The 27,687-nt window shown below is 43.6% G+C and overlaps 2 protein-coding genes across 2 annotated transcripts; one reads left to right on the plus strand and one right to left on the minus strand.

The window, feature by feature from the left end:
* Hif1an (hypoxia inducible factor 1 subunit alpha inhibitor) lies at window positions 1-22,568 on the minus strand. The gene is made up of 9 exons (XM_020163051.2): window positions 22,442-22,568; window positions 17,376-17,603; window positions 16,849-17,099; window positions 13,774-13,922; window positions 11,510-11,655; window positions 10,415-10,521; window positions 9,952-10,015; window positions 9,595-9,705; window positions 1-8,863 (listed from the first exon to the last, which is right to left on the minus strand). The coding sequence occupies exons 1-9, from the start codon at window positions 22,478-22,480 to the stop codon at window positions 8,819-8,821; spliced, it is 1,140 nt and encodes a 379-aa protein (XP_020018640.2). The 5' UTR covers window positions 22,481-22,568; the 3' UTR covers window positions 1-8,818.
* On the plus strand, window positions 22,557-27,600 carry Ndufb8 (NADH:ubiquinone oxidoreductase subunit B8). Its single transcript, XM_020163040.2, has 5 exons — window positions 22,557-22,707; window positions 22,920-23,046; window positions 24,266-24,365; window positions 24,649-24,804; window positions 27,411-27,600. Exons 1-5 carry the CDS (start codon window positions 22,623-22,625, stop codon window positions 27,501-27,503), a joined length of 561 nt encoding a protein of 186 aa, XP_020018629.1. The 5' UTR covers window positions 22,557-22,622; the 3' UTR covers window positions 27,504-27,600.
* The last annotated feature ends 87 nt before the right edge of the window (window positions 27,601-27,687 follow it).

Here is a 27,687-nt window from a genome sequence, read left to right on the forward strand (position 1 = left end):
TGGAAGAAAGGTAACTAACATTTATTAAACACTTAATGGACATCAGGAACTGAATTAACTGTTTCAATTGAGTTGTCTCATTCATTTCCAACAACCATATGAAGGAACCTGTTAAGAAATCCAAGCTTAAGAGACAGCAAGTAATTTGACAGTCTTCCTGTTGGGAAAAGGTGAAATGAAGATTCAAACCTAGTCCATGTCACTTTGAAACTTACTCTCTTGCTCACCACATTGCTTTTTCTTCTTAAATCAAAATTCTTACTACTCATATACTGGTGAGTGACAGTGATTTTATAGAAATGCTGCTTTACTGATTTCTGATTAGCACTGTAACAGGCTCTAATCTGGAAACTTCTGAACCTCCATGGCCCACCTCTCTGTTTCTAAATCCTACTCCCAATAACATCCCAACAACTGATATTTATACACTATTCAATCTATGTAGCACTTTCACACATATTGCCCATCAACCGTGGAAGGAAGTAGTATTACTAACTTTAAAGATGAGGGGACTGAGGCATAGCGGGACTGCCATGCCCGGAGTCGCCCAGCTGCACAAAGTACATCTATGTTCCACACTTAGGTTCACTGCCCCGAACCTTGTGTTCTTTCCACTCAGCAGTTGTGTCCTGCACACAGAGCCTCCCACCCCATTTCCTTTGCTCTAGGGTGAGATGGCAACCCAGAGCCTGGGTCTCCATTCCTGTTCCTCAAGTACAACCATCTTTATCCTCAGTTCTACTCCTCATGACTTCCAATCCCTTCCTTCTTTTCCTTTTTTGCTTTCACTATCCCAAGTCACTCTGTTTTCCACTTCAAACACCCTCAGGACAATCAGAGTAGGGTCAGAAAAACCCTCCTTTCAGCAGTTTCTCTTCAGGCACCAACAAAACTCAGTTTTCATAATAAACCTATTTCCCAAGTGCCCATTCTGAGGGGTTTAAAAACATTTTCACAAGCCCTAATTATGTTGCAAGCTGCCTGTGACTTCACACACCTCACAGTGGAAGAGGCTGAGGCCTGGAGATAAATAACCTAACGTTACAGAGTTAGAAAGTGGTTAAGTGGGAATCCAAATGCAAGAGTCATCTCCAAAGGCTCCATTCTTTTCAGGGCATCACATAAATCCTTGTGAGAACAATGGCCATGTCAACTGAAAAGTGGATGGGTTTTTCTCAAATAGAGTCCAAAGTGAGTTTGTGTGGAGACAACATTCTCAAGCCAATGGTGCTGTTTCTATGCTGGCATGGCTGCCTGTGCTCATCTGTTTCCAGTGTGCCTGCCCACTGCACCCTGCATACCTCCCATCTCCTACTGCCCTCTTGATTTTTGACTACCAGCTCCCACAGACCTTTAGTGCCTCTTTACGGAACTATTCTTTTATCTTCCCCTGGGGGCAGCAGGTCTGATGTCTTTTATTTTCACTGAACATTTCAGGTATTTTTAATATTGTAGAAAATGAATTGCAGAATCTCATTCCCCAGTAATGGCAGTGGTGATAAGGTCCTTGTGATGGATATCATGAACAGGAGTGGATGTTCCTACCTGTGCCCTGCTCACGAGCTGACAACTAGACATTTGCTGAGACAAGGCACAAGACTAGCTAGAAAGCCAGATGAGGAAGAGGTAAATACAAAGGCTGGGGCCTCTGGCAGTTAAGGACAGCTGAGTTCTTGCTATTTACCTACCTTACTTCACTTAACCCTGATAATGTAGTTATCACCACACATTTGAAGCAGCTGAGTTTTAGTAGTCTGTCATTCTGCCAAGGTACAGAAAGTCTTCATTTTCAATACTCTCCTACACTGCACTATACACTACATATTCAAGAGGGGATAAAAAACTGGCCCTTATGTACTTTAGATTTTGAGTTAAGAAGCAGAACTTTGGCCCAGCGCTGGTGGCTCACACCTGCAATCCTAACTACTCAGGAGGCAGAGATCAGGAGGATCACAGTTCAAAGCCAGCACCAACTTCGGAATACTTTTCGACCCTATCTTGAGAAAACCCATCACAAAAAAAGGGCTGGTGGGAGTAACTCAAGGTGTAAGCCCTGAGTTCACATCCCAGTGCTGCAAAAAAAAAAACCCACAAACAAAACCCCAGAACTTTACTGAAAGACAAAGACTGACCTCAATGACCAAGTGAGTAGGTTTTAAGCAAAGGGAATAAAACTGCAAAACTAGCTAGGGCCAAAGAAAAGGCAGCCAAGTCCCAGAGCCAGAGTTATTTAGAAAAAGGTGACTATGACTGTAAGGTGACTCTGAATGGCCTGCAGCTCAGAGGGATGGCTTGATACAAGGTGTCTTCACCCATGGGGTCAGTGCCAGGCTCTAAGGCAAGAGGATCTGAATGTCTACAGAGGTGACCCACAGAGGCTTGGCTCACAGTGGAAATGAAGGGAAGTTGGGAGGCCAGGCCTAAGAAGTGAGGGCGATTGTGCTATGGAAGGTGCTAAGAATCCCAGCAAGGCAGAATATATCTCAGGCTGAAGTCTGAGTAACTTGATTCCAAATAGGGTCCATCTAGAGGTTGGGATTCGGATGAGATGACAATGAAACAGCTTTAAGTTAGCAAAATCCAATCTATCTGTACTCCAAGACAAATGTGGTTTTCCAGATTTCTGTGACTTCTTTTTGGCATGTACTACAGCAAACCCCTTAAACATAGCGGAAGTCTTTGTCTTTGGACAAGGTAGCTACCTAATCCCTGGGTAGCTACTTGTCTTCCAGGTGTCCACCTGTGTTACTTCCACCAAAAGGCCTATTCCTACTGCAAACACCTGATCTAGGTCAGGTGCACTTTTTCCATGTACCTTAACTGCAATTGTCTGCTGACTCCATAACTGAACTGGGAACACCCAGGGGGAACAACTAGCACAGTGCCTGAACAGAAGCACCCAACAAATGGTAAGTACTAATGTCCCACTCATATTTTTCTGAATTCTAATGCGCCTCTGCCCTATAACAATCTTAACACTTGTAATTTTGACACACTAAAAGGCATAAAAGAGAACCAGAGGGCCTGATCAGACTGCCAGACTCTTCCAAATGAATTTTGGAAACTCATTTCCCAGCAATGGCAGTGACAATAGGGTCCTTATCTAAGGACATTGAGAAGGGATAGGGGCTGAGCAAATGTCTCATGGTGTGAGGGGGCAACAGCTTCTCCAGGTGGAATGGTGAACCACTCAATTCCTATAGCTTGCCACTCAGTGAGAAGAGGTCAGACCTGACAGCTCTTTGCCAGAACCCAGGTTGCTGTGTGCAGCAGGTGGTTGGCTGACCAGACAGAAAAGATGACAGCAACTTCTCTAGAATGGTTTTAGATACCAAGATTCTTCAGTCTGCCTTCAATTCAATATGAAGAGCCCTTGGGGGTATTTCTCCTTTTCTTCCCTAGACTTTTCTTGAGGGAAAGAATCACTGGGAATCTGTTTAATTACTGAAACCAAGCTTTTGAGTAAGTCACATAATAAATATAACCACCACCACCACAGCCATTTATTAAGTGTTTGCCAGGCACTGTGCTAAAGCTTTACAGTGTTTCAGTTAATCCAACAACCCTGAGGTAGATATTTTCAAAATCCCCGTTCCATCCCCACATATCATTATAGTTAAGGAAACTGAGGCTCAGAGAGGTTAAGTAAATCAACCAAGGTCAAACCCAGCTGGTAAAAAGCAAAACTAGAAATCTGAATTTAAGATACTGAACTCTAAAACCCATGTTTTTAAACACTATGCTAGTTTGTTTCCCTTGAAAGTTAAAGGGCACATGCTCCTTCCTAAAATGTGAGATCAGATTTTAGGTGGGAAGGGGACAGCTTTTTTGTTTTTTTTTAACTTCTTGTATCAGCTCTTAAACTCTTAAAGGAATGGAGTATCTAGGGATAAGCTGACCACTGGGTCCCTTTCTCCTCTTCCCCTACCTTCCAGGGCCTTTCTAATCTGAGACCTCCATTCCCAGTATCTGATTACTCAAAATACTGTGTCCCTTCCAGCAACTACTGGAATGCAGAGATCAAACTTAGTGACACTGAGCCAAAGACCTGAGAAATTAAGATATTCACAAAATGCCCCTTATCCCTGAACTGCTGGACTCTAATGCACACACATACATTTAGACGAAAATACAAATTTCAGTTCTTCCACCCTGGTTTACCAAGCCCAGCCCCATTCTTGGAGTTTCCTAACAACTGCTCCTCCATCTCCATTCTCTAGGTCCCTCTCCTAACTCATCTTTGAGGCCTCCCTGATCAATGGCCCATAAGACAGCCAATTTCCTAACCTCTGTTCCCCAGAAATGCCCCCCAAAAGTGCTCAGAAGGGCTCCATTCAGGATTCCATGACCCCATGAAGTTGTAGGACAAGTAAAAAGGGACACCAGTGTGAGATAAGCTGATCCAGGATGTACAGAATGAACAAAAAAATTGCAAGACAGAACACAGGCACTAACCAGAGCTACTTGAGTTTAGAAATGGAAGATGGGAGAACAGGGATAACCCCAAAGAGATGGATTCTAATGTCAGTCTACCCATATACTGCAGCCAGAGTTTGAGGGGAAAAGGGGCTTTGGTGAAGGTACTACTGGAGAGACTGGGCAGAGAGGAGCTGAGTAGAAATTGGGGGAAAACTCTGAAAAGGGAAGCTAGAACATCCCTGGAGTTCCTAAAGAGAATGATGTGCCCTATGGGACCCCCTGAGCTACCTTCCATGCACATCCCACATCCATCCTATCTAGGTAAAACTGGTTACACAAGATCACTGCCTGTAGCCCTTGCTAAATTATGCACCAGATTTTGATGTGTAAAAGATCCAGAAATAGGAAACTTACCAAGACAGACAACCCCCATCCTCATTCTTGAGGGCGTCTGTGAGCTAAGGAACATACTACATACAAATCACAAAACTGAAGAACAAATACCAAATGGTGCAAATATTGTCCCTGAAACTTGATGGACAAAGGGATCAAATAAGGTAACTCTGAGACAAGGGAAAATCTAAGTTGGGTTGCCTATACCTTAAGACTAAGCCTGTTAGTTAACCCCATTGCTAGCTCACAGCCAGAGGACTCAGTGCCCTCACAGCAAAGGCTGTATTGATGTAGGGGAAATCAACATTGCTGGAAGGTCTGGAGGATGAGTCCTTCCCTGGGGAGTGAACTAAGCTCTCTGCCATCCTCCTGCTCTTTCAACAGTTCCTAACCTTGTCTGCATAGGGTATACAACATACACAGATGACAACCTCTGTCTCTCACATGGTTCTCTCTTCAACTAAACAGCAGCTCCTGCCTTTTGGCAGAGACCAGTTTTCCTTCACACCTTGCAGTGCTGGAATGTGACAAATACTTGTTCCAGGTGGGGGATCAACAGTGCTGACTAGTACAGAAACATTTCTCAAACAGTAAACACATGTAAAAACTATCCTATCGTTATCTTTGCCCTAAGGCTTATACTTGACACTCATCCATCTCTATCTTTGTTGGCTCATGCCCAAAGATGTATGTTTCTATTTCCACCTCAGGCTGGGGACTGGGCTCCTACTCTGTTAAGAAAAACAGGCACTACCCACTTGTGGAAACTCAGGATATTTAGCTCAGGAGTCTCTGGGAGGCAAAGGGAGGGAGTCTCCCCACACTGGGCTGGTTCAATGGAAGGATCCTTCCCCTCTGTCTTCTAACAGATTCAGATTAATGATCGCTCATTCCTAATTGTCAAATTTCTTTTCCTTCATCCTGTGTCTAATCACCAGTGACAGAAACCATTACGCAAATGAGAGCAGACGACTTCCCCCAACTGTTCGCATTGGTAAAAACCTTGTAATTTAGAGCTCTGATTTGTAGGGGAAGCTGGTCTCCCCCAGGCATCTTGGGCATCTGCTCAATGGATGCCCAACACAGCCCCTCCTCCACCCCAGAACTCCAACCCCCCAACAAATATTTGATTTTACAACAGTAGTTTCCACTGTACCTGCTAATATGAAAATGGGAGCCTGCAACATGGCTAGCTTCTAGACAGACCCAAGTCCCCACTTCCCTTGGCATGTCTGCCTGCCACACTGCCAACTAGGATGAGGTGAGCACTTATAGCAGCAATGTTTTCTCTGCTGCAAGCAGAATTTAAGCCTGAACAGCCCAACCTTAGGTAAGTGAAGGAAAAGAGCCCCCATCTCTTCCCTGGGGGAAGTGGCACAACAGAAAGTGAATCAAGTCAGAATGTAGAGCTAGAGCATCAACTCTATGATAAGAGATATGCTGAGGGGGAACTATGGAACCAGTTCAAGGTCACACAGTAAAGCATGAAAATCTAGAGCTTGATTTCCCACAGCTGCTCCCAGGACTGTTAGCTTTTAATATGGTTTCCCAGGCAGTTTCTCCAGATGTCTCTAGCCCCGTAAGGGCTTTCACTCTGAGCTGGATCTTCTGCCCTGTCTTGGGGTGAGCTCACCTATAGACACTCCCTAGTGGGTGAAGCCTGAAGACAGGGTTTGCGGTCCAAGGGAAGGTAGAAAATCAACATAATCTGGTGGAAAGGAAGGAGCATGGGGGTTGCAGCCAAACAGCACTTGCTTGCCACTAATCACTTAATCTCACTGAGCCCATTTCTTCATCTATAAAGTGAGAAAACCTATCTTGCAGGATAATGAGGAACATAAGCACTAGGCACATATTAAGTGTCTAAAAATAAGGAGTGGCTATTATTAAATCACCAAGAATCAGGACCAATCCTGTGAAGGTCCCGAAGTTAGTCTTCTCTCTCTCTCTCCCTCTTCCCCTTAGCCATCTTAGGCCAAACCTGTGTCAGCACAGCACCCTGTAAGGACCAACCAAGTGGTACCCACTCCCTGCTGTTTATCACCCACATCTTTAAGGGCTGAGCCAGGAATGCAGCAGACCTGCTGAGGAGAACAAAAATAATCTGCTATTTTTCCAAGTGTGACTGTGGCCAAGTTTATCGTCCATCTGTGTTGCTCTCTTTGCTGTGCTCCTCTTTCCCCAAAGAGATAAGAGGCATGGAGTTCACTGTAATCACATTTCCCAGCATTGGCTGTATTTGAAAGAGCTATACTTGAGAAGGTACCATGTCTGCACACCCACACTGCATCAGAGAACCCCAGAATGGGGCACTAAAATAAACACCCCCTCCCCCAGATACACACACAGGTGCTCACACGCATATTCATGCATCTTATCTTCTCAGGCCATCAGGGCACTGTAAACTGAGCTTCAGGGGTAGGAGCCATAGCTCAGACACTGGAAGTAAACCTTTGGCCAAAAAGAAGGTGGGAGGGAATACAACCAGACTTCCAACTTCCTCTTCTCTTCCTTAGAGAAAAGGATGATGGAGAACAGACTGGAAGTGAGTGGGCACTGGGTCATCACTCTGCCCAATTCCAGGGGCCCCAGTCCCACTGAATAGATGTGAATAATGGCCCTCTGAGTTGTGCAATACCCAGCTGCCCAGCTGTAAGCTGCAGCCCTGAAAAGGGTTCCCATGAGTAGCTAATAAAAGAAAAGGAAATTCTACTTCCATGCTCTACCAGTTGCCCTATTGAAGGTGTTGTATAACATTACATTGGGGTCTGTCAGAGGCGCTGGCTTTAAGAGGCAAGGGTACATTTTTGCCCTTGCTCTGAGGTGGATGAAAGGTAGTGAGTTAGCTGCCTAAGCTTGACCCCATGTCATCTACTCAGCCAGGAAGCTCAGCAGTAGGGGACACAGCCTGGACAGGAAAGGACATAGGACCTGGAGGCTATAGCCAGTCAGCTGCAGGCAGGTTGCAGGTTGACCTGACCAATACAGAATGGCTAAATCCAAGTTAAAAAGCTGAAGGCTAAATCAGCCAGTATCCAGGGTCTCACACTGTACTGTCACATTGGACAAGGCAAGCAGTAGAGAACCTTGGTAAGTAAGGAGGCTGGCCAGTGTGGACACACACACATACAAGTGTGCAAACAAGTACACACATGCATGCGTACACACACGCACAGAGGTTTGCACCCTTAGGGTCTAGAAAAGCCACAGCTAGAACTCCCTTGGTACCTAGCACAGGGGCAAGAGCTGGTGCTGAAAGAGAAAACTGTGTCTGTAATTTGGAACGTGTGCACAATCCTTGGTTCTTATGTTCCGAGGTTCCTCTCTATGTATGGCTTGAGCTTGTAGGTCTCAGCAGGAACCCTGTCTAGTCCTCTTTCATTATGCAGCTATCTAGGCTCCTAAAGGCAAGCCTCCCTCTCAAATTCCTCATTAGGGTCCCAGTAGCCATTCCTATCCCGCCTGGAGCCCAACTCTGCAAAAACAGGCAGGAGGCAGATTGATCTAATGGTCACTCACTTTGGCCCTGCAGCCCAGATGCTGTGGGAGTCCAGAAGCATCTCTTCTCTCAGGCTGAGGCACTGAGGCTCAGTGCAGGAGATAGGGCTGAGAACCAGAAGTGACATCCTGACCCAGAAGAAAACAAGGAGCAGATACATATGTGTGTGTATGTGTGCACACACACACTCACAGATCCCAAGGTTGAGAAACACACAGACATGATGACAATCAGAAGCTGGGACTCCACACACTGAATGCAGGACTTTAGGGGGGCAGAGAGGGAAGATGTTGGGGCACAAGAGGCAAGGATGAGAAGTCCCTCCAAATGGGAGTGGAGTGCCAACCATCCTGCCTCACCCCAAACACCTGCCTCAAGGGCCATGGCAAGAGTCCAGTCCATTAAGTGCAGCGTGCAATACTAGTGCTTGGAGTCTCCTGTCCTCATCAACGAAGCAGTGTGGACGGGATAGCAGTCACCTGGCAGAAGGCCTTGACCTCTGGCAGGCTAGTTGTATCGGCCCTTGATCATCGTATTCAACAAGGGCCCCACCTGTAAAGAGACATGAGGAGCCCATCAGAACCTCCTATCCCCTGGTCCTGGAGTTGGGTCTAGAGATACTAATGTCCAGCCAACTTGTGCACCCTCTATAATCATACTTCTTCCTGAAAGTCAACCCAGTATTCTGGGGCATGTTTTTACCTTCCCTCTCACAACACCCTGTATGTGTAAGCAGCACCAAACAGATAAGGTTGAAGGAGCTAATTATCCCCAAACACCTGAGAGTGCATCTGCACATTTCTCCAGTATGCGAGAAGAACGTTAAATTCCTTGCTAGCCTCAAAAAAAGATCACCTGCAACTGATGCCTCCCAATCCCAAAGGCAGCTCTTAATGCTGAGGGTACCCACAAAAAGGGAAGAGTATTATAAATACAAACCTCCCTCATTTACCCAATGGGCCAGCAGTGTACCTGCATGGAAAGCAGGTCTCTTAACACTACCTAGAGCAGTCTTGGCCCAGCTGGGAGAGCGCCAAGGAGATGCTTTATTACATACTTTCTGTTTCAGAAGAATCCCCTCAGGGGTCCCCAGCTGGCATATAAGCCCCATGGGGGACATTACTACTAGCATGGAACAGATTATAATTGATCCACCAGTCATGCCCAGCTCTCACTAGAAAACAAGGCTTTCCTAATAAACATACCCATAACCTCTATGGAAAGAGGACATCAGATACTGAGACAGAGAAGTTATGAGGAATGTCACATCAACACTAACTTACCTCTTGTGGGTTCCCCAAAGCCTCTCCAAGCATCTTCTCAATATTCCTCATGATGGCCACTTTCTGATGAGCTTTAAGAGGATATTCAATCCTCTTAGGAGTGGGAGCCCCCTACAAAGGATGCAGCAGCTCAGGAAATGACTTTCACAGCAGACTTCAGTGTCACCCCAGTGCTCCTAGTATCATCCTCCCTTTTAAGAAACGAATTCTATCCTATCCTTCTTCATCTCCCCAAGAGAGCTGGGAGTCACTTCAAGGGATGGTCAATCACTGTGTCCCAGTCAAAACCAACTATTACACCTATTTCACCTCAGCCCCAGTTATATCTAGACAAAAAAAAAAATCAACCATATTCACCTTATACCAGAAGTTCACAGTGATGGTAATTCCCCCATTTAGTAATGACTCTATGTGATGCCACCTGCAAGAACAAAATCAGGCTTTATTTTTTGGAGAGGATGGAAAACTAGGTAGAGCCAAGTTAAGGGAAACAACAAAGATAGTATCTTTACTCTCATCCTGCAAAACACACACTAGGCTAGAGGTGGTGGTGTTCAGTCTCTAAATACCAAAGAGGCAAGAACAGTTTTTTCAGCTGCAAGCCTCTGTGATTTCTCTGGGTTTGAGCAACTGTCCTCATTTCCTACAGAGAGGGTTGCCTTATCCCTAGTGGTTAAGTATGCTAACATCTGGACATGTCAACCTTCCAGTAGACCACATAAGACCAATCCTGCCACAACTCAAAAAGAACACAGATAAAAGTTTTCCAGGGAATGGAAAAGAAATTCCAAGAGGTCCCCATCCCTAGCTTCCTCCTCACCAGTACATTGGGATGTAAAGAACATCACCAGGGCCAACCACTGTTTCATAACCAACCACATTTTGGAAATTGGGGAACCTCTCGTAGTCAGGATTGTCAAAGTCCACCTAAGAAGGTTAAGAAAAAGAAAAAAGATAAGTCAATCATCAACACTTTACCAGTGACCATGTGCTTGTTACTTTGGCAGTTTAAAAAAAAAAAAAAAAGATGCCTTAAAAACGTCTTAAGAATTTATACCCAGCAGAAGACACAATGCATATTATCCACTCCTTTTCCCCCCACCATCAGAGAAAGACATAAAGCAGTACATGCTTAAGTGTTACATTATAAAGAATCCTCCAGGCTTCAATGTTCCTGGAGGTTCAAACCCTCCTTGATAGCCTGAGGATCTGAGGAATTAGGATTCATTTATCACCTTCAGAAACTTTCTCCCCAAACCAAATTCTAACCAGAAGACTGCCCAAAAAAAAGAAAAAAGGATGTCTATGGCTGGCCACAAAGTCAACCATATGCCTCACTAATATCCAGTAAATATCTGACTTTTATTCACCCTTCTCTGTATCAGAAAGAAACAGCATACATGACAAAAGAAAACAATGACTGGGGTGGGGAGGGGATTGAAGGGGAGAGACTATGGGGGCAATGTAACTAATGTACAATATAAATCTAATTGGAATTGTAACAATGAATCCCTCCTTATAATGAATATATCCTAATAAAAACAAAAGACCTGAGTATAAACAAAAAAAAGAAAAACAGTGATTAAAAAAGAAAACAGTGATTAAGTCCAATGGAAGCAAACTCATTTTGTTCCATGAACTTATAAGCCAATCAGTTACCTGAGTCCACCAGCATTAATGATGGGGTCTGTCCCCAAGAACTAGCTCTATGGGCTCATCTGGGGACCACCACAGGGGCCCAGAACGTGTGTTACACTATGAAATTATCCTCTGGGTTTGTCTGTAAGGTAAGACCAGCCCATATTCCAGAGCTAGAATACTACCATGGGAAAAGGGAAAAACATTCCAGCCTTTGCTCTCAAATGTACTCCAAGAATCTAGAGTTCTTCATCCTCCTCAGACGACACAAGCTCACCTGGCTCTGTCTGTCACATGGGTGATGGACAGGATATGGATAGAGGCACTCAAATTGATCCGGAGGGAATAAGATGCATCGCTTATGGCCTTTTATTTGAGCAAAGAAGTTCTGTTGTTCATCATAGTGAGCAGGTGTCACATTTCCTGCAAGAAGAAAGACATTTTCTTATCCAGAATTGTAACCCTACTGCACAAGTTAAACTCAGAGAACAGTGCTGGAGAGAAATCCAGCCTGCATTCCCAGCTAAAGGTTTCCAATCACATTTCAGGTAGAATGAGGGAAACTGCAATGACAACTCTTAGCAAATTAAGTTACATTTTATAGGTAGTAAGTCCAGCAACCATCACTGGGTAAGAGTCCAACGTCATCTAGCAAAAGTAGACTTTCCTAAATGATGGCTGCTGCCCTTAATGAAAAACACATTAAAATGACTCAGAAGTCTGGAAGGGTAATATACTAAGAACATTTGCACTCTTCTTGACTGTGTCAAGAATTCAAGGGAAGCAAAACAGAAATGACTGGTGCCAACCACGCATGCATGACCTACTCTGAGGAGTTAACCAGTCCTATTAAGTTACATGAATATGTCCTTGCTTTGGGCAACTCTTCTGTAGCCTAATGAATCTCAACATTTGCTCCCTCTTCACAACTGTAGGAGTCAACACTCCTCAGAACAACACTTGGGCTGCTGACTTTCATTAGGCGGAGGATTATCAGATTACTGAACAGACTGCTGTATAATTTAAGTAAGCCATATTATTTAAAATGCCACCTTGTGCCAGGCACTGGTGGCTCATGCCTACAATCCTAGCTACTTGAGAGGCTGATATGGTCAAGGTTTGAGGTCAGTCCGGGCAAACAGTTTGTGACACCTCATCTCCAAAACAAGAAAGATCACCAAAATGGACTGGAGATCTGGCTCAAGCAGCAGAGCACCTGAAGTTCAAACCACAGTCCCACTTAAAAAAAAAAAAAAAAAAGCCACCTGTATATTCCATCTACCCCTGTATAACTGGATCACATCTGTATTCTTTGCATAATTCTTGAGTTTAGAAAAGATCTCCCAGCCCAGCCTGGTTATGCCAAGGCAGCTGCCTTCTCAACTGCTGAGAGTCCATGTGCATCTTCAAAGAAGAGCTGTTCTCTCATCTCTACCTGAGGGATTCACTTTCCTGTACCTTACCTATCACAAGAATGGAAAAACTCAATCATGGGAACCAGAACTGGCTCCTTCATGGGAGACCAACCAAGAGCTTGTTTCATGGGGCAGCTGTCAATTCATAAGCTACATTGCTGGAAATCTTTATTAATACTGGCAGCAAAGGATCCAAATCTAAAGAAAGGACAATCACAGAAGAGACTTCAGAGCTCAATCAGGTCAATGCTTTGTTCAACAAAGTTTATTCACCATTTACTAAGTACCTACTGACAGCCTAGCACTAAGCTAGTGCTGGAAATAAAAATGAGACAATGAGGACTGGGGACATGGCTCATGGAAGACAGCTTGCTTAGCAAGTGCAAGGCCCTGAGTTTAATCTCCAGTACAACCCCATCCCCCAAAGACAGACAATGAGCATGCCCCATAAGTAGCATTCCTTCTAATAAATGGAGTTTAAACACTGCTTTTTATTTAAAAAAAAAAAAAAAAAAGCAAACAGAAGATGACAATCACATATTTACTTATGTGTGCAAAAGATAAGGTTGAATCTATGTTGGAAAAATAAGTTTTCCTTTTTTATTGGGCTAAAAATCTTTTCAATACAGATAGATCCAATACAGACAGCAGCAATTCAGAGGTCCTAATAGCTCAGTCAGTATACTCACACAAGCACTGAGAAAGGGAAAAAGGGAGCTTATTTATTTAAAAGTACATGAAACTAGCTTTAAACATCATACCTATTCATAAGGTATTATCATGTTTCTTTTAAGCTGAGGCTTAAAAAAAGTTCAGTGACTTGTTAAATGACATGTAGCTAATAAGTGGTGGAGACAAGATTAGAAATCAGGTTTATATGATTCCTAGCCACACCTACCTACCCACCCTACCTCTCCCCCATCCCTGGAAGTTCTGGGATTTGAACTCAGGACCTCACACTTCCACTTGAGTTGGCACCCTACCACTTGCGTTACATCCCCAATCCTACTTTCTGAAAGATTTTTTTTTTTTTTTGGGGTGCAACTGGGGTTTGAACTCAGGGTTTTATGCTTGCAAAGCAGGCACTATTACTTGACCCACATTGCCAGTCTAAAAAACTTCTTACCTTCCATGCCGATGAGCAGCAGGTTAGAGGTCAGCTGCCCCCAGCCACGCTTTCCCTGTTGTTTATTAATCCAGTTCCAGTTAAAACCCAAGAAGTCCATGACAATCTTCCTGCCCACAGTGTCATTCAGAGTTTGCTGCAGATACAACCTACATTCCCCAAGGAGAAAATTCTATCAGTGCATGAACACAATCCTTGGCATGACCTCCCTACACCTGGAATACAAACCCAAATTCACACTAGCATCTCTAACGGAGAACAGCTACGATCATGAAAATCTTGACCAATGTAGATTCTTATAGAACTGAATTTTTATCTTTCCTCTGAGCTCTGCTTAACACTACAGCATTTTTTTTGTTTTGTTTTGGTGGGACTGGGGTTTGAAGTTAGGGATTTGTGCTTGCAAAGCAGGCACTCTACCATTAGCCATACCTCCAGTTCATTTTGCTCTGGTTATTTTGGAGATGGCGGGGGGGAGGTCTTACAAACTATTTCCTTGGGCTGGCCTCAGATCTGGATCCTTCCCATCTCAAGTCGCCCCAGTAACTAGAATTACAAGCATGAGCCACAGGCACCCAGCAACACCAAGCTTTTATAAAGTAATTTTTTACCTTCTGCATGAGTCCTTTTAAGAATCCAAGGTTCCTCATAAAAATGTACATACACACAATTTCATAATTTCCTGGAAGCCCATCACAAAGCCTAGAATGGTGAGTCCATCTTGCTGGAGACTCTCAAGGTCTGACACATCAGCTTTGGCCCTTGACGGCCACCAGGAGGTGGTCCCTTCCAATGGGACAGTTATTTTTCCATACCTGCTTAAGCCAATCTTGCTTATTTAACTTTTCTCTGACCAATGAAATGTCAACAGAAGTGATTTGTGTTGCTTCACACTAGCCCATCATATTCCTTCTGCCACAGCAACGGCAAAACTTCAGATAGTAGCTAATGGGCCAATTTGGGTACCAGAGTCAGCAAGATGATGTCACCCATGAAGAACATGTGAAAAGAGATCTTTGTTGTTTCCAGCTTGAGCTCTAGCTTGAAGCCTAGTTTATCTTAACTGATTGAGCCAGATATCAGGAACAGCCTTCTACAGCCAAAATAAGGAGGACACTTCATCAGGTATATGCCCTAGGCTCCTAACATACCTGAGGAAAGTCATGAGTTACTCAAGGGATATGAAAACCCACACTTGCTCAAGCCCCACAAGAGGCATTTATAAGTGGGCAGACTTGAAGAGACAGAGCAGCCTTCTCCTGGCCTTAAGAACATTAATTCAAAAGGTTCAAAGGCATCTCATACCTAAAATCATAATGATTAAGGCATTATTAATTAGAAATCTTAGTAAGGAGAAAATACTAGACTCAAATAGAATCTTTGGACTCTCTCTAGAGGTTATAATATGCACACTAACGAACAAATTTTACAAGTAACTTTAAAGAGTAAGAAGCCCTTCCCAGACATTAATCTAAACAATATTCCTATTACTCTTGAATAATGAATGCTCAAAATAGCAGGAGGATTTGTAACCCTTTTACCCAATCAGAACAACCTGTACAATTATATAGTGGAGTTGGTTGGTACTAAAGTCAGCTGACAAGGCAAAACTTGCAAAAAAGCAGAAAATTTCCCTTGAATCACCAGTAAGATACACATTACCCTCATATTTCATACTTAGTGAGGCAAATGCTTTCACTATAGACAGGAAGATATTTCCACAATCAGAAGATTCACGTCTTATCTCATACTTATTCTAGGGCACATGTTCATTCAAGGGCATTGCACACCCCAACAGCACCACTTAAATCAATTTCTCTCTCAATGTTGGGTGTGTGAATATGCAAGCATGTGCATACATGCCATGTTAAATTTGAGAAAGTCAACACAAAAGGTGATTCAAATGAACCAGTCTTAATAAGACATAAAGGACAGATCAATCACACTGCAGATTTTAGAAACTCTTTTGGTCCAAGGCTCAATATGACAACTGCAAAGTGTCATGAAGAAGAAAACCAGGTATTTCTAATCAATTCACATACTGATCACAAGGAGCCAGCAAGGGAACCAAGGCAAGAGAATACAGAGAAGCCCAGGTGTGACACCAAATGTGGGGCTGTCATTCCCTACAAAGTACTCAGTGAAAGCAACTTCCCAGAGGCAATTTCATAGTGTGGGACTGAGTGCTGGCTGGGACCTACACAAGGGCTCTCAGAAGTAGGGATAAAAACAAAGGGGAAAAAAAAATCATTCTCAAGTGTATCTTGGGCTGCAGGTGTGGCTCAAGTGGCATAGTGCCTGCCTAGCAAGTGCAAAGTCCTGAGTTCAAACCACAGTACTGCCAAAAAAAAAAAAAAAAAAGCGTTTGTTATCACTGGTACAACATGGAGTATCAACAACCAATCTAATCTGATCTTCCCCTAGAGGACTCTGACATTCTTAAATCCAAAACCACAACAAACTACTCAACTTTTCAGCTTGAGCTGTTCCCAACCAGCACAATTTTTTAGGCTGCAAACTGGTGATCTCAGAACTAAATCCAAGACAAACAGTTTTGTTTGCTCTTCTATAGCTTTTTTTTTTTATTTATTTAATTAGCTGCCCACACTTGGGATCCTCATTTTAAGCTTGTTTTGAAAAACTGGAATATCTAGTAACCCTGGAACAACCCTCCAAATGGAAACAAGCAAAGTAATGACTTCTCGCTTTGAAAAGGTTGTCTTCAGCTACATTAGTTTATATCCAGACAAGTTCACTTATTTCGTTCACCTTCCTGACCCTTCAAGGCAACTTTGACTCTCACTGTTTGAGGAAAATGAGACACTAGATATTAAAAGTTCAAGTCTAATTGAATTTTCTCACCCCTCGAGCTGCAGAAAACTGTTTGTAGCCTCCAAAACCACTAAGAACAATTCAACCCCCTTACAGGACAGAAGAGCAGAATATTCATTCAGGAGGAACCCAACTCCTGAACGCCAATCTCTACTCATCCAATTCTGCCACACCTTCAAACAAATACAGGAAAGGCAAGTGGATGCCCTAAATTCACTGGAAAACCAAGGTCAGTGAATTTACCTGTCTTCACCTCCTCGCTGCTGTATATCCTGCAGTTTCTCAACAAACTCATGAAATTTCATTTCCTCCCTGTTGGACCTAGGCTTAAAGTTCTGGAAATTAGTCATCTTCTTCTCATCATAGTATAAGAACTTGTGTGTGCTGGCACTGTACACAGAGAAGTCTCCATTGCCGATATTCTCTTGCAGGTATTCCAGGTCCCACTTCAGGGCAGGATATACAAGATTTGTGTCGGTCAGCACCACAGGCTCCTAAACGAAAACACCAGGTGAAAAAAGCAAATGCAGTTATCCCAAGAAGCTGGTGGGTTCTCCTCTCCGGATTCCAACTACTTTCCAACTTCAGAACAATCGCTCCCTTTACGCCGCACAAACTCATGTACCATTTCTCCTCGCCTCTCTCTCCATGTCCCCTTGAGTCTCAGTCCACGAAGCAGCCAGCCCCCCTACCTCTCCCACCATTCACCTCTGCCTTCTCCTCCCAACTGGTCCCTTCCTCCTCCCCTTAGAGCCGGCCCCGCCCCCCACCTCGTTCTCGATGAGCTCCTCCGCCCGGGGGTCGCTCTGACTCAGACGCGGGATGGGCCGGGTCGGGAAGCTGTAACTGCGCAGCTGGGATTCATCCCAGACGGGGCCCGGGGCCTCAGTTTCTTCCCGGGGCTCGCCAGAGCCCGAGGCCGCAGCCTCCGCAGCCGTCGCCGCCATCTCCGCGCTGGGGACGACCCCACCGGAAGCGGAAGCTCCGCCTTTTCCGGACTAAACCACAACGGAAAACATAGAGATTAACTGCATGAGAGAGCGGTCCGGACACATTAAGAAGGCGAGGCCCTGTCCTGGAGCAGCGCCTCCTAATGGTAACCTACAGCTCTGCATCCCATGCTCCACTCCTGGAGAACTGGAGCTACACTTTCTTAAAAAATAAGGTTGTTTTTGTTTTTTTTTTTGGCTTAGCATCATTTGATTTTTCTGCCTTTGTCACCATCTCTTCTACTTGAATATATTTTGCCATGAGACCAATGTTATTATTAGTGGCCAGCTATGGGCACCCCACATTTTCAAACAATTCATAAAGGTTATAAAAGGCCCTATCAATTACCTATATTGCGTGCTTAGGCAATTCTTATGGCTTGATTGTAGGAGGCCTGATTCTAAGATGGATCCCAAGACTTGCACCCCATTGTGTGCATAACTTATATAAATCTCCCCCCTTAAAGGAGAGCAGGACTCATGAATATGATAGGACATCATTCCTGCATTTAGGTTACATTATATGGCAAAGACAATTAAGGCCCCTAATCAGTTAACTTTGAGCTAAGCAAAAGAATTATCCTGAGTGGGGTAGGCTTTATCACTCCAGTCCTTTAAATCTTGACGGAGTGGTCCGAGACAGAAGTCTGGGAAATTCAAAGCCATGCTGTCTTATTTTCCTTGAGGAAGCAAAGTGCCATCAATCAAGGAATTATAGGTGGGCTTTATAATCTGAGAAAGACCCTTGGACAGCCAGAAAGAAAGAGAGGAACTTAGTCTTACGAGTACAAGTAACTGAATTCTGCCAACAACCACACTTAGAAAAGGACACAAAGCTTCAGATGACCCAGCCAACATCCTGATTTCAAACTGGTGGGACCCTAAGCTGAGGACCCACCTAACTGGCAAGAGACGTCAGGGAAAATGTGAGATTATAAATTGGTGTTTGGGCTGCTAAATTTATGGTTTAAGTACATTAAAACAAATTTTAATTTATTATGCAGCAAGAGAAATTAATACAGCAGCTTACCTGTGTAACTATGCTACATAATAATTATAAAACAACCAATCTAATAACAGGATTATCTCTGGTAGGGTTTGGGGCTGGAGATGACAAGAAAGGCTTTAATTTTATCTGTGCTGTTTGGATGTTTACAAAAATATGTTAATTTATAACCATGGAAATTAAAAATGAATTAGACTTAGAAGATTCAAATTATTAATATCAGAAATGAAAGAAGGGACATGATACTGACTTCACAAAAATATAAAGGCACATATAAGGGCATACTATGAGCATCGTATGCCAAAAATTAGACCTAGATTAAATGGTAAAATTCTTAGAAAAGCACAAACTATCATAATTAACTCAAGAAGAAATAAAAAAATCTGACTAGACCTATAATAAGATTGCATTAGGAATCAAAAGACATTTTGTAAAGAAAATCACAAGACAAAATAGATTCATTGATGAATACTACCTAACATTTTAAAAAAGAATTACTACCAATACTTCACAAACTCTTTCAAAAAGTAGGAAAAGAGGGAACACTTCCCAACTCATTCCATGAGGCCAGTACTATCCAGATATCAAAATGAGAAAGACATCGCAAGAAATCTGTAGACCAATATCCCTCCCAGATATAGATGCAAAGATCCTCAATGAAATACTAGCAAACAAGGCAAGGTGTGGTGGGCACACCTGCAATCTCAGCTATGTGGAAGGCAGAAGTAGGAGGATCATGGTATAAGGCCCATCCCAGGCAAAAGTAAGACTCTACCTGTAAAATGAAGTTAAAGGGGTTGGGGCATCGTTCTTGTGGCAGAGTGTTTTTCTAGCAAGCACCAGGCCCTGAGTGCAAACCCCAGTACCGCAAAAACAAACACAAAAACTACCAAACCAAATCCAGCACCATATGAAAAGGATTATATACCATTGCCAAGTGGGATTTGTTCCAGGAATACAAGGTTGGTTTAACATCTGAAAATCAATATATGTAATGCACCATATCAATAGAAGAAAACAGGTTCCAAAGGCCACCACCAAGAAAGTAAAAAAGGCCAGGCGCAGGTGGCTCATGCCTGTAATCCTAGCTACTTGGGAGGCTGAGATGAAAAGGATCACAGTTTGAGGCCAGCCCAGGTAAACAGTTTGGAAGACCCCATCTCCAAAATAACCAGAGTAGGGCTGGTGGAATGACTCAAGTGGCAAGAGCACCTGCCTAGCAAGTGTAAGACCCTGAGTTCAAACCCCAGTGCTGCCAAAAATAAATAAATAAATAACCAGAGCAAAATGGATTGAGATGTGGCTCAAGAAGTAGATGTGACCAAGTAGAGTAGAATGGACAAAGGACTGGAATAGCCATTTCTCAAAGAAGTTATATTGTGGCCAACATGTACATGTTCAGGGAGAAGAGAAAAATTTATCCCAGAAGGAAGTCTTGGAGGGATCACAAAAATTTCTGTACATGGGAAAAGGAAGAATCATCCATCACTGTGTAAATGTAAGTTGTGTATTTTTTCCAGATCTGAGGAAAGACTAAGGTACACATAAATGGAATCCAAGTCTTGGAGATGAGAAAGGAAATTCTCAGCCAGGTGTGGTGGTAGAGTCCTCTAATCACAGCACTCTGGAGGCTCAGACTCCTTGGAGGATTGAGAGTTCAAAGCTAGCTGAGACCACGTAGTGAAACCCTGTCTCAAAAAAAACAAACCATGGGCTGGTGGAGTGGCTCAAATGGTCGAGTGCCTGTCTAGCAATTGTGAGGTCCTGAGTTCAAACCCCAGTGCCGCCAAAAACAAAACAAAACAGGAAGGTAATTCTCAGGTCCTTTCTTGTACAACTTATCTGTTTATGATAGCATACAGTCCCTTACTCTTCCTAATAAACCCTTCCTTCCTTCCTTCCATCCTTTCTCCTTCCCTCCCTCCCTCCATCCCTTCTTCCTGGATTCTCAACATCATTGGTCTCCAAGGTAATGCAAGTGAAAGTGACAATGAGATGCTACTATGGTTTGATTGTGTCTCTCCAGAAGCATGTGTTGGAAATCGAACTCCCAATGCAACAGTGTTGAGAAGTATGACCTAATGGAGGTGTATGGGTCACCCGTGCTTCACTTTCATGAATTATACCCATTATAAAAAGACTTGGGGCTGTGAGTTTGACACTGCTTGCACACATGATGTCTTGCCCTTCCACCTTTTGCTTCTGTTACAGAATGACACAGCAAGATGGTCCTATCCAAGGCCTCAACCTTGGATATCCCAGCCTCCAGAGTAAGAATATATCTTGTTTCTTTCAAAATTACCCAGTCTCAAAATGGACTAAGACAGTTAACCATTCATACCTACTAGGATGGCTATAATAAAAGATAGCCAATAGTGAGTGTTGGTAAGGATGTAGAGAAATTAGTACCCTCACACACTGCCAATGGGAATGTGAAATCATGTAGTTGCTTATAAAAGCAACCTGAAGGAGTTTCTGAAAGTGAATTGCTATACCCCAGCAATTCTACTCTTAGGATATTGAAAACATACATTCACATAAAAACTTGTACAAGAATGTTCATAGTGACATTATTCATAATAGCCAAAAAGTGGCAATAGCCAAAACATCCATTAACTGATAAATGTATAAATAAAATGCCATATATCCATGTAACTGAATATCATTTAATCATAAAAAGGAATGAACTACTGACACATAGTGCAACATAGACAAACTTTGAATACATTACACTAAGTAAAGGAAGACAGACATAAAAGGCCACATATTGTATGATTCCATTTATATGAAATGTCTCTTTTGAGACAAAGTAGATTAGTGATTTTTAATGGGTGGAAGTGGGGAGAATGTGCTAATGGGTATGAGGTTTCTTTCAGAGATGATGAAATGTTTTAGAATTAGATAGTAGTGATGCTTCCACAACTCTAATGAAAGTATTCTAAGAATCACTTCATTGTGTACGTTAAATGGGTGAACTGCATGGAATGGAAATGATATCATAATAAAAATAAATTAGACCAACTTTGTTTCTCAACCCAAATAAGATCAGGGCTTGCTATTGGTTGAATGTAGATGTTATGCAATTATTTCTGATGTTTTCCAACTACTTCTACTCATTTACAAGAGGGCAAGTTGCTCTGCAGTAGTCCTTCCCAAAATTTATATACTGAATAGTATTATTGCTCTGGCATATATTTGAAATGGCTTCTGCTCCAAAACAGTGATCATCCTAAGAGCTGCTGGAAATACAAGCATATTCATAATGTATAAATTATTCAACCCCCACTACTGTAAACAAAATGAAAACCGATGCAAACATGCCTCCCATTCTTCTGTTGAGTTAGTTTGTTGTGACTGGTTTGAAATCTATTCATCCAAGTCATAATAGATTGGAGGCTTTAGGCTGTTTCAGGAGAGCTGCTTGTGGAAATAGGTTTAGTTTTACATTTATTGGATTGAGGTGACCAGGACAATTAGATGTAAACACTAAATTTGAGGTAAAACTGAAAACCAAGGCAAAACTGAAAGCCAAGGCAAGGGCGATTTATGAGTTGCACTTAGCATCTAAAGGAAAGATCAATTTGGGGAACAGAACGAGCAAAATTTAGGCTAAATTTGAAGAATGACCACGTTTGGGGATGGAAGGTGGAAGGGGCAGCAAAGGAGAGGAAAAAGGCAAGCAGCTGGAGAAAAGAATAAGGCTCATTCTACTTGTACTGCTGTTGGGGCAGGAGGGCCAGCTGTCCACCTGCGATTCTCAGGCTTTGAGTCCCCATTATCCCTGGATGGGTCTCAGGGAGGAAAGGGACCCAACAATCCAAATATTATAGAAGTGGCTTGCCTGTTTTCTCTGCTTCCGGGTAGTCCCCTTGGCTTCCATCAGGCGCCATGTTTAAAGTGCACAGGGGTGAAAACTTGAAGGCGTTTCATCGCTGCACGCATCGGCGGCGGCGTCTGGCTCCACTCGGCCGCCGTATCTGGACTATGCGCATGCGCGGAGCCAGCCAGGTGGGAAGGTGAAGATGGCGGCCGCTAGGGCGAGGGTGCTGGGGGCGCGATGGCTGCAAAAGACAGCCCGGAGCGTGCTACCACTTGGGGCACGGACAGGTCGGCGAAGACGGGAGAGGCTTTGGCGTGGGAAGGGGATGCCTGAATCTTGGGGTGTCTGGAGGTGGGGGGGAGGATCGTGGACACCGTGTGGGGGGCGGAGGTGACATGGGATGGATTCCGGGTTTCGGCGTCTGTAGCAACTGCGGCTCAGAGCCTTCCTGACGGCTGGAGAGCGGGGTCGGGCTGACCTGCTTGTTTCTGCGCTCCAGCCTTCCACATGACCAAAGACATGCTGCCAGGGCCCTATCCGAAGACCCCGAAGGAACGGGCCGCCGCCGCCAAGAAGTATAACATGAGGGTGGAAGACTACGAGCCTTACCCGGATGATGGCATGGGGTGAGGTGCAGGTCGGCTCACGCCTGGGCAGTGGTGAGAGAAGACCGCTGGGTTGGGTGGCAGGACGCTGACCCTTTCACCTGAACTGTCGGGTGACCCTTCTTGAGTCGTTGTGGGCGGTTTTCTTGGTGGAGGGAGGTGAGAGTGGGTGGGAGAGCAGCTGTAGCCGGGAGGACTTCAATTTTCTCCTTGGCTCAGGTTGTTTCCTCAAATGAGGAAGCTGAGGTTTAATGGCTCCCTCGAGGACCCCCGAATAGCAGGAACCTTCCTTGGCTCCATCCACAGTGCTGGGTTTCATTTAGATTGAGCATCTGCTCGGCTCAGGTGTTGTCACCCAGGCACGTGACCAGGCTGGAGCTGGACTCCTGCCATGACAGTCTTATTTGTGGATGGAGTACTTTAGATTTGTGTGTATGTTGCTCTTTGAAAAAAAAATTTTTTTTGGTTTGGACTGTGGAAATCGCAGCAACTGTTAGGCAGATTTAACAGCCAATCCCCTTTGTCCAGTTTCACCTTCACTTCTTGTGCTAGCATCACTCTTTCAATCTTGATTTCAGTACCTTCTATTCTTGTTTTCCATTCATTTACGTGATGCATGTCTAATTGTCATCATTTCCTTTTTTTTTTTTTTTAATTGTCTTGTGGACAGAAACAGCCTTGTTAGCAGTCTGTATAAAGTGAACCTGGATTTGTTGGGAGAAACCCAGCTAAGCAAGAAGTCCCATGAGGTGTTTGAGGCATGGAGATGTATGCCAACTCATAGCTAAGAAACACAGTTTTTATGGAAAAGCATGCTTTTTTAATCTTTACTTTTTTGTTTTTACCCCAATTAGCTGGGTAACTTTGGATTCAGACCTTACATTTTAGTTTCATTTTCTATGTGATGAAGGAATCAGAATAATGAATTGCTAAATTTCTCTTTAGCTCTAACATTATAGAATTGTGTGACTTTTTCCTTTCTGAAAGAAGGTAAGGAAAGCGTTTACATTATAATGTTCTAGAGTTTGACATGACCTTTTAGTTACAATTTGGACTTTTTTGGTTAGTTCTGTGCTTAGAGATTAGAACTTGTGGTTTTGATTTGAGTCAGTTCCTTTGTCTCTAGGCGAAGTAATTATATCTGTTGCTTTTTTTTTTTTTTTCTTCTCATCTCGGAGATGAGGACTCAATTGTTTGAGACTCATCACAGCCATTTCCAAAAATTCTTGCTATCTCTTAGGTATGGTGATTACCCCAAGCTCCCTGACCGCTCACAGCATGAGAGGGATCCATGGTACGACTGGGACCACTCGGACCTGAGATTGAACTGGGGTGAACCGGTGAGAAAACCTAGCCCATTTCACCTTTCTCACCTTTTCCCTTTGTCTTTAGCTTAAATAGCACTAAGCTATTCTGCTCAAGGAAGCAAGGTCTAGTGCTCTGAGATATGAGGTTCTACATGGGGCACATGGAAGAGGATTTCCATGTGTGTCAGACCTGGCTCTCAAAAAATTGCCCCAGGCAATAGAATGCTTAAGCTTTGAATCAGGCTCCGATCACTCTGGACTGCCTGCCTTTTGCAGGAAGAGCAGTTTGTGACAGTTACCTGCCTTTCTGCCTCAGATACACTGGGACCTAGACATGTATATCAGGAACCGAGTGGACACATCTCCCACACCTGTGTCTTGGGATATCATGCGTAAGCAGCTTTTCGGCTTCGTGGCTTTCATGATTTTTATGTTCTGGGTTGGGGAGACTTTCCCCTCCTACCAGCCTGTGGTAAGTATCTGAGAAGTGCCTCCTTTGGCACATTTGCTTAGCTTACTTTCCTGAGGGAGTGAAGTCTCTGAACTAGGGAGCCAACCAATATCAACCTTCTTAGAGTCTTAGGAGATAGGGAGCCAAAAAAACCTTACCTCCAGGGCTGGCACAAGTAGCAGAGCACTGCTCTACCCCTGCTTTTTGGACTAGTCAAGTGAGAAGATGCACCTTAGCACTAGGTGAGGAATGAGAATGTGTAACCAGCTAGAGTTGTCATTTGAGGATTGCACTTCACTAATTTTATTTCTGCAAGTTATCTTTTAAGGAAGAATCGAGGAATCTAGAGCTGAAACCTTATCCTTTGTTGGACATGTGAAGGGCACTTCCTGTAGGATACTGAAGTATCTACTGCATAAACAGTTATAATACAGAGACTGTGAAGGACATAGAAAATATACTCTCTAGATTTAAGGAGGTTTAAGAAAATTTAGATAAATGACACATTGAGCAGCATTTGAACAGATACGTGGGTGGTTGGCATGGTTTATGTGTATGGGTGTGTATAGTGAATTTTGTGCAAAGTTGTATGAGCCCTGTCCTTAGTACGGTTAAAGCTAGATGCTAAAATACAGGATTTGGGTGGTGGGGAGAAGTTGGAGGAAACATTTGGGGCAAGAAAGGAGAGAAAAGGAGGGTGAGTTGGGTGAAGTAGAAGAGGTAAATAAAATAGTTTCTAGATAACCAGCTGTATTGGTTTCCTAGAGAGCTGCCAACAATTCAGATTCCTGGGTCTTCTTGGAGATCTATTTCAGTAGCTCCACAGTGGGGTTCTAGAATCAATTTCTTTTTTTCAAATTATTATTTTTATTTTATTTTTTATTATTCATATGTGCATACAAGGCTTGGGTCATTTCTCCCCCCTGCCCCCACCCCCTCCCTTACCACCCACTCTGCCCCCTCCCTTTCCCTCCCACCCCCTCAATACCCAGCAGAAACTATTTTGCCCTTATCTCTAATTTTGTAGAAGAGAGAGTATAAGCAATAATAGTAAGGAACAAGTGTTTTTGCTGGTTGAGATAAGGATAGCTATACAGGGAGTTGACTCACATTAATTTCCTATGCGTGTGTGTTACCTTCTAGGTTAATTCTTTTTGATCTAACCTTTTCTCTAGTTCCTGGTCCCCTTTTCCTATTGGCCTCAGTTACTTTTAAAGTATCTGCTTTAGTTTCTCTGCGTTAAGGGCAACAAATGCTAGCTAATTTTTTAGGTGTCTTACCTATCCTCACCCCTCCCTTGTGTGCTCTCGCTTTTATCATGTGCTCCAAGTCCAATCCTCTTGTTGTGTTTGCCCTTGATCTAAAGTCCACATATGAGGGAGAACATACGATTTTTGGTCTTTTGGGCCAGGCTAACCTCACTCAGAATGATGTTCTCCAATTCCATCCATTTACTAGCGAATGATAACATTTCATTCTTCTTCATGGCTGCATAAAATTCCATTGTATATAGATAACACATTTTCTTAATCCTAAAATCAATAGTTTTAATATTGATTCTGATGTACATCTAGGCTTGACAATCATTGTGTTAAAAAATATTGTAAGGCGAGTTGATCAGCTAGGTCAGGCAGCTTTTATTGCATGGGTAAGGGATTGGGACTTGATGTTGTGGTGATGTACTAAATCAGTAAATATTTATGCAGCTCTTACCATGTACCAGGTGCAGACTATGCCAGGGGTTAGGGATGCAGGGATGATGGTCTGCCTGTAGTAGCAGGGAGCCATTTTGGATTTGGAATAGAAGAGTAACATGATGGATGCTGGGTTCTTAGGAAGATTAATCTGGGAGTAGTCTCTAGGATGGATTGGAAGGAGAGGAACTGGAAGCAGGAAGGCTGCCGTGTTTGCAGTTGGCTGCCTGGTGCTACCTCTGCAGAGATAATCAATGTCCTCAAGGTAGCTGGTATGTCTGTGTGCACTGACACGAGCCTTCTTGCCAAGCCCCAGGGGCTCCTTGCTGGAGAGTGCACGTGGGGCTGGAGTGAGCACTAACTTCACTTCAGGAGAGCAAAAAACTGTGGCTCTTCCATTTTTCAGTTCTGTAAACACATCACCCTTTTTTCCTCCCCTTGAGCTGTGTTCTCTGACAGCTGTTTGTTGGTAAAGCCAGCAGCCCCTAAAGCACGTCCCAGCCGTGTCTCCTCTGTGCTTTCCCCCACCGCTGTTCCTGCACGCCTCATTTGCTAGGCCACTTTAGTGGTGGAACCATTAGAGGCTGAGTGACTTAAAAGAGATTGAGTCTGTCTCTACCCCGAGAGAGAGTGGGATGGATGGATGCATCGTTGTCATTTAGAAAGCTTTGACTCTTACATTCTCTACCCCCCTTCTCCCTTTCCCCCCTTTTCTCACTCACAGGGTAAGCAACACTTCACTTACAATTTAGGCTCTCTCTCTGCTGTGGGCTGAGCAGGAAGAGAAACCCAGCTCCTGCCATTTTAGCCCAGCTGGGTCTGACCAGAGGCTATATGTACCCATTTACTGTGCATGATCAATCGCTCAGTGTAGGGTATAGCCAGGAATTGGCTGGATGTATGTTGTTCTTGTTGACCTGTGTTTTTTCTTAGGGGCCGAAGCAGTATCCTTATAATAATCTGTACCTGGAACGGGGCGGCGATCCCTCCAAAGAACCTGAGCCAGTGATTCACTATGAAATCTGAGGAGGCTTCATGAGCTTTTGTGCCCTTAAAGTAGGACTCCCTCATTCCTAGAGATTTAATCTTAATGAAATCCCTAATAAAACTCAGTGCTGTGGTATCTGTGCCTCATTTCCCCACTGCTGTGAAGAACCTCTTTTTCTTTTTCCCCTGCCTACTGTCTGCCCTCCTCCCTGTTTTTCTGCCC

Source organism: Castor canadensis, chromosome 7 (assembly GCF_047511655.1).
Source record: "Castor canadensis chromosome 7, mCasCan1.hap1v2, whole genome shotgun sequence".
Classification (NCBI taxonomy): Eukaryota; Metazoa; Chordata; class Mammalia; order Rodentia; family Castoridae; genus Castor; species Castor canadensis.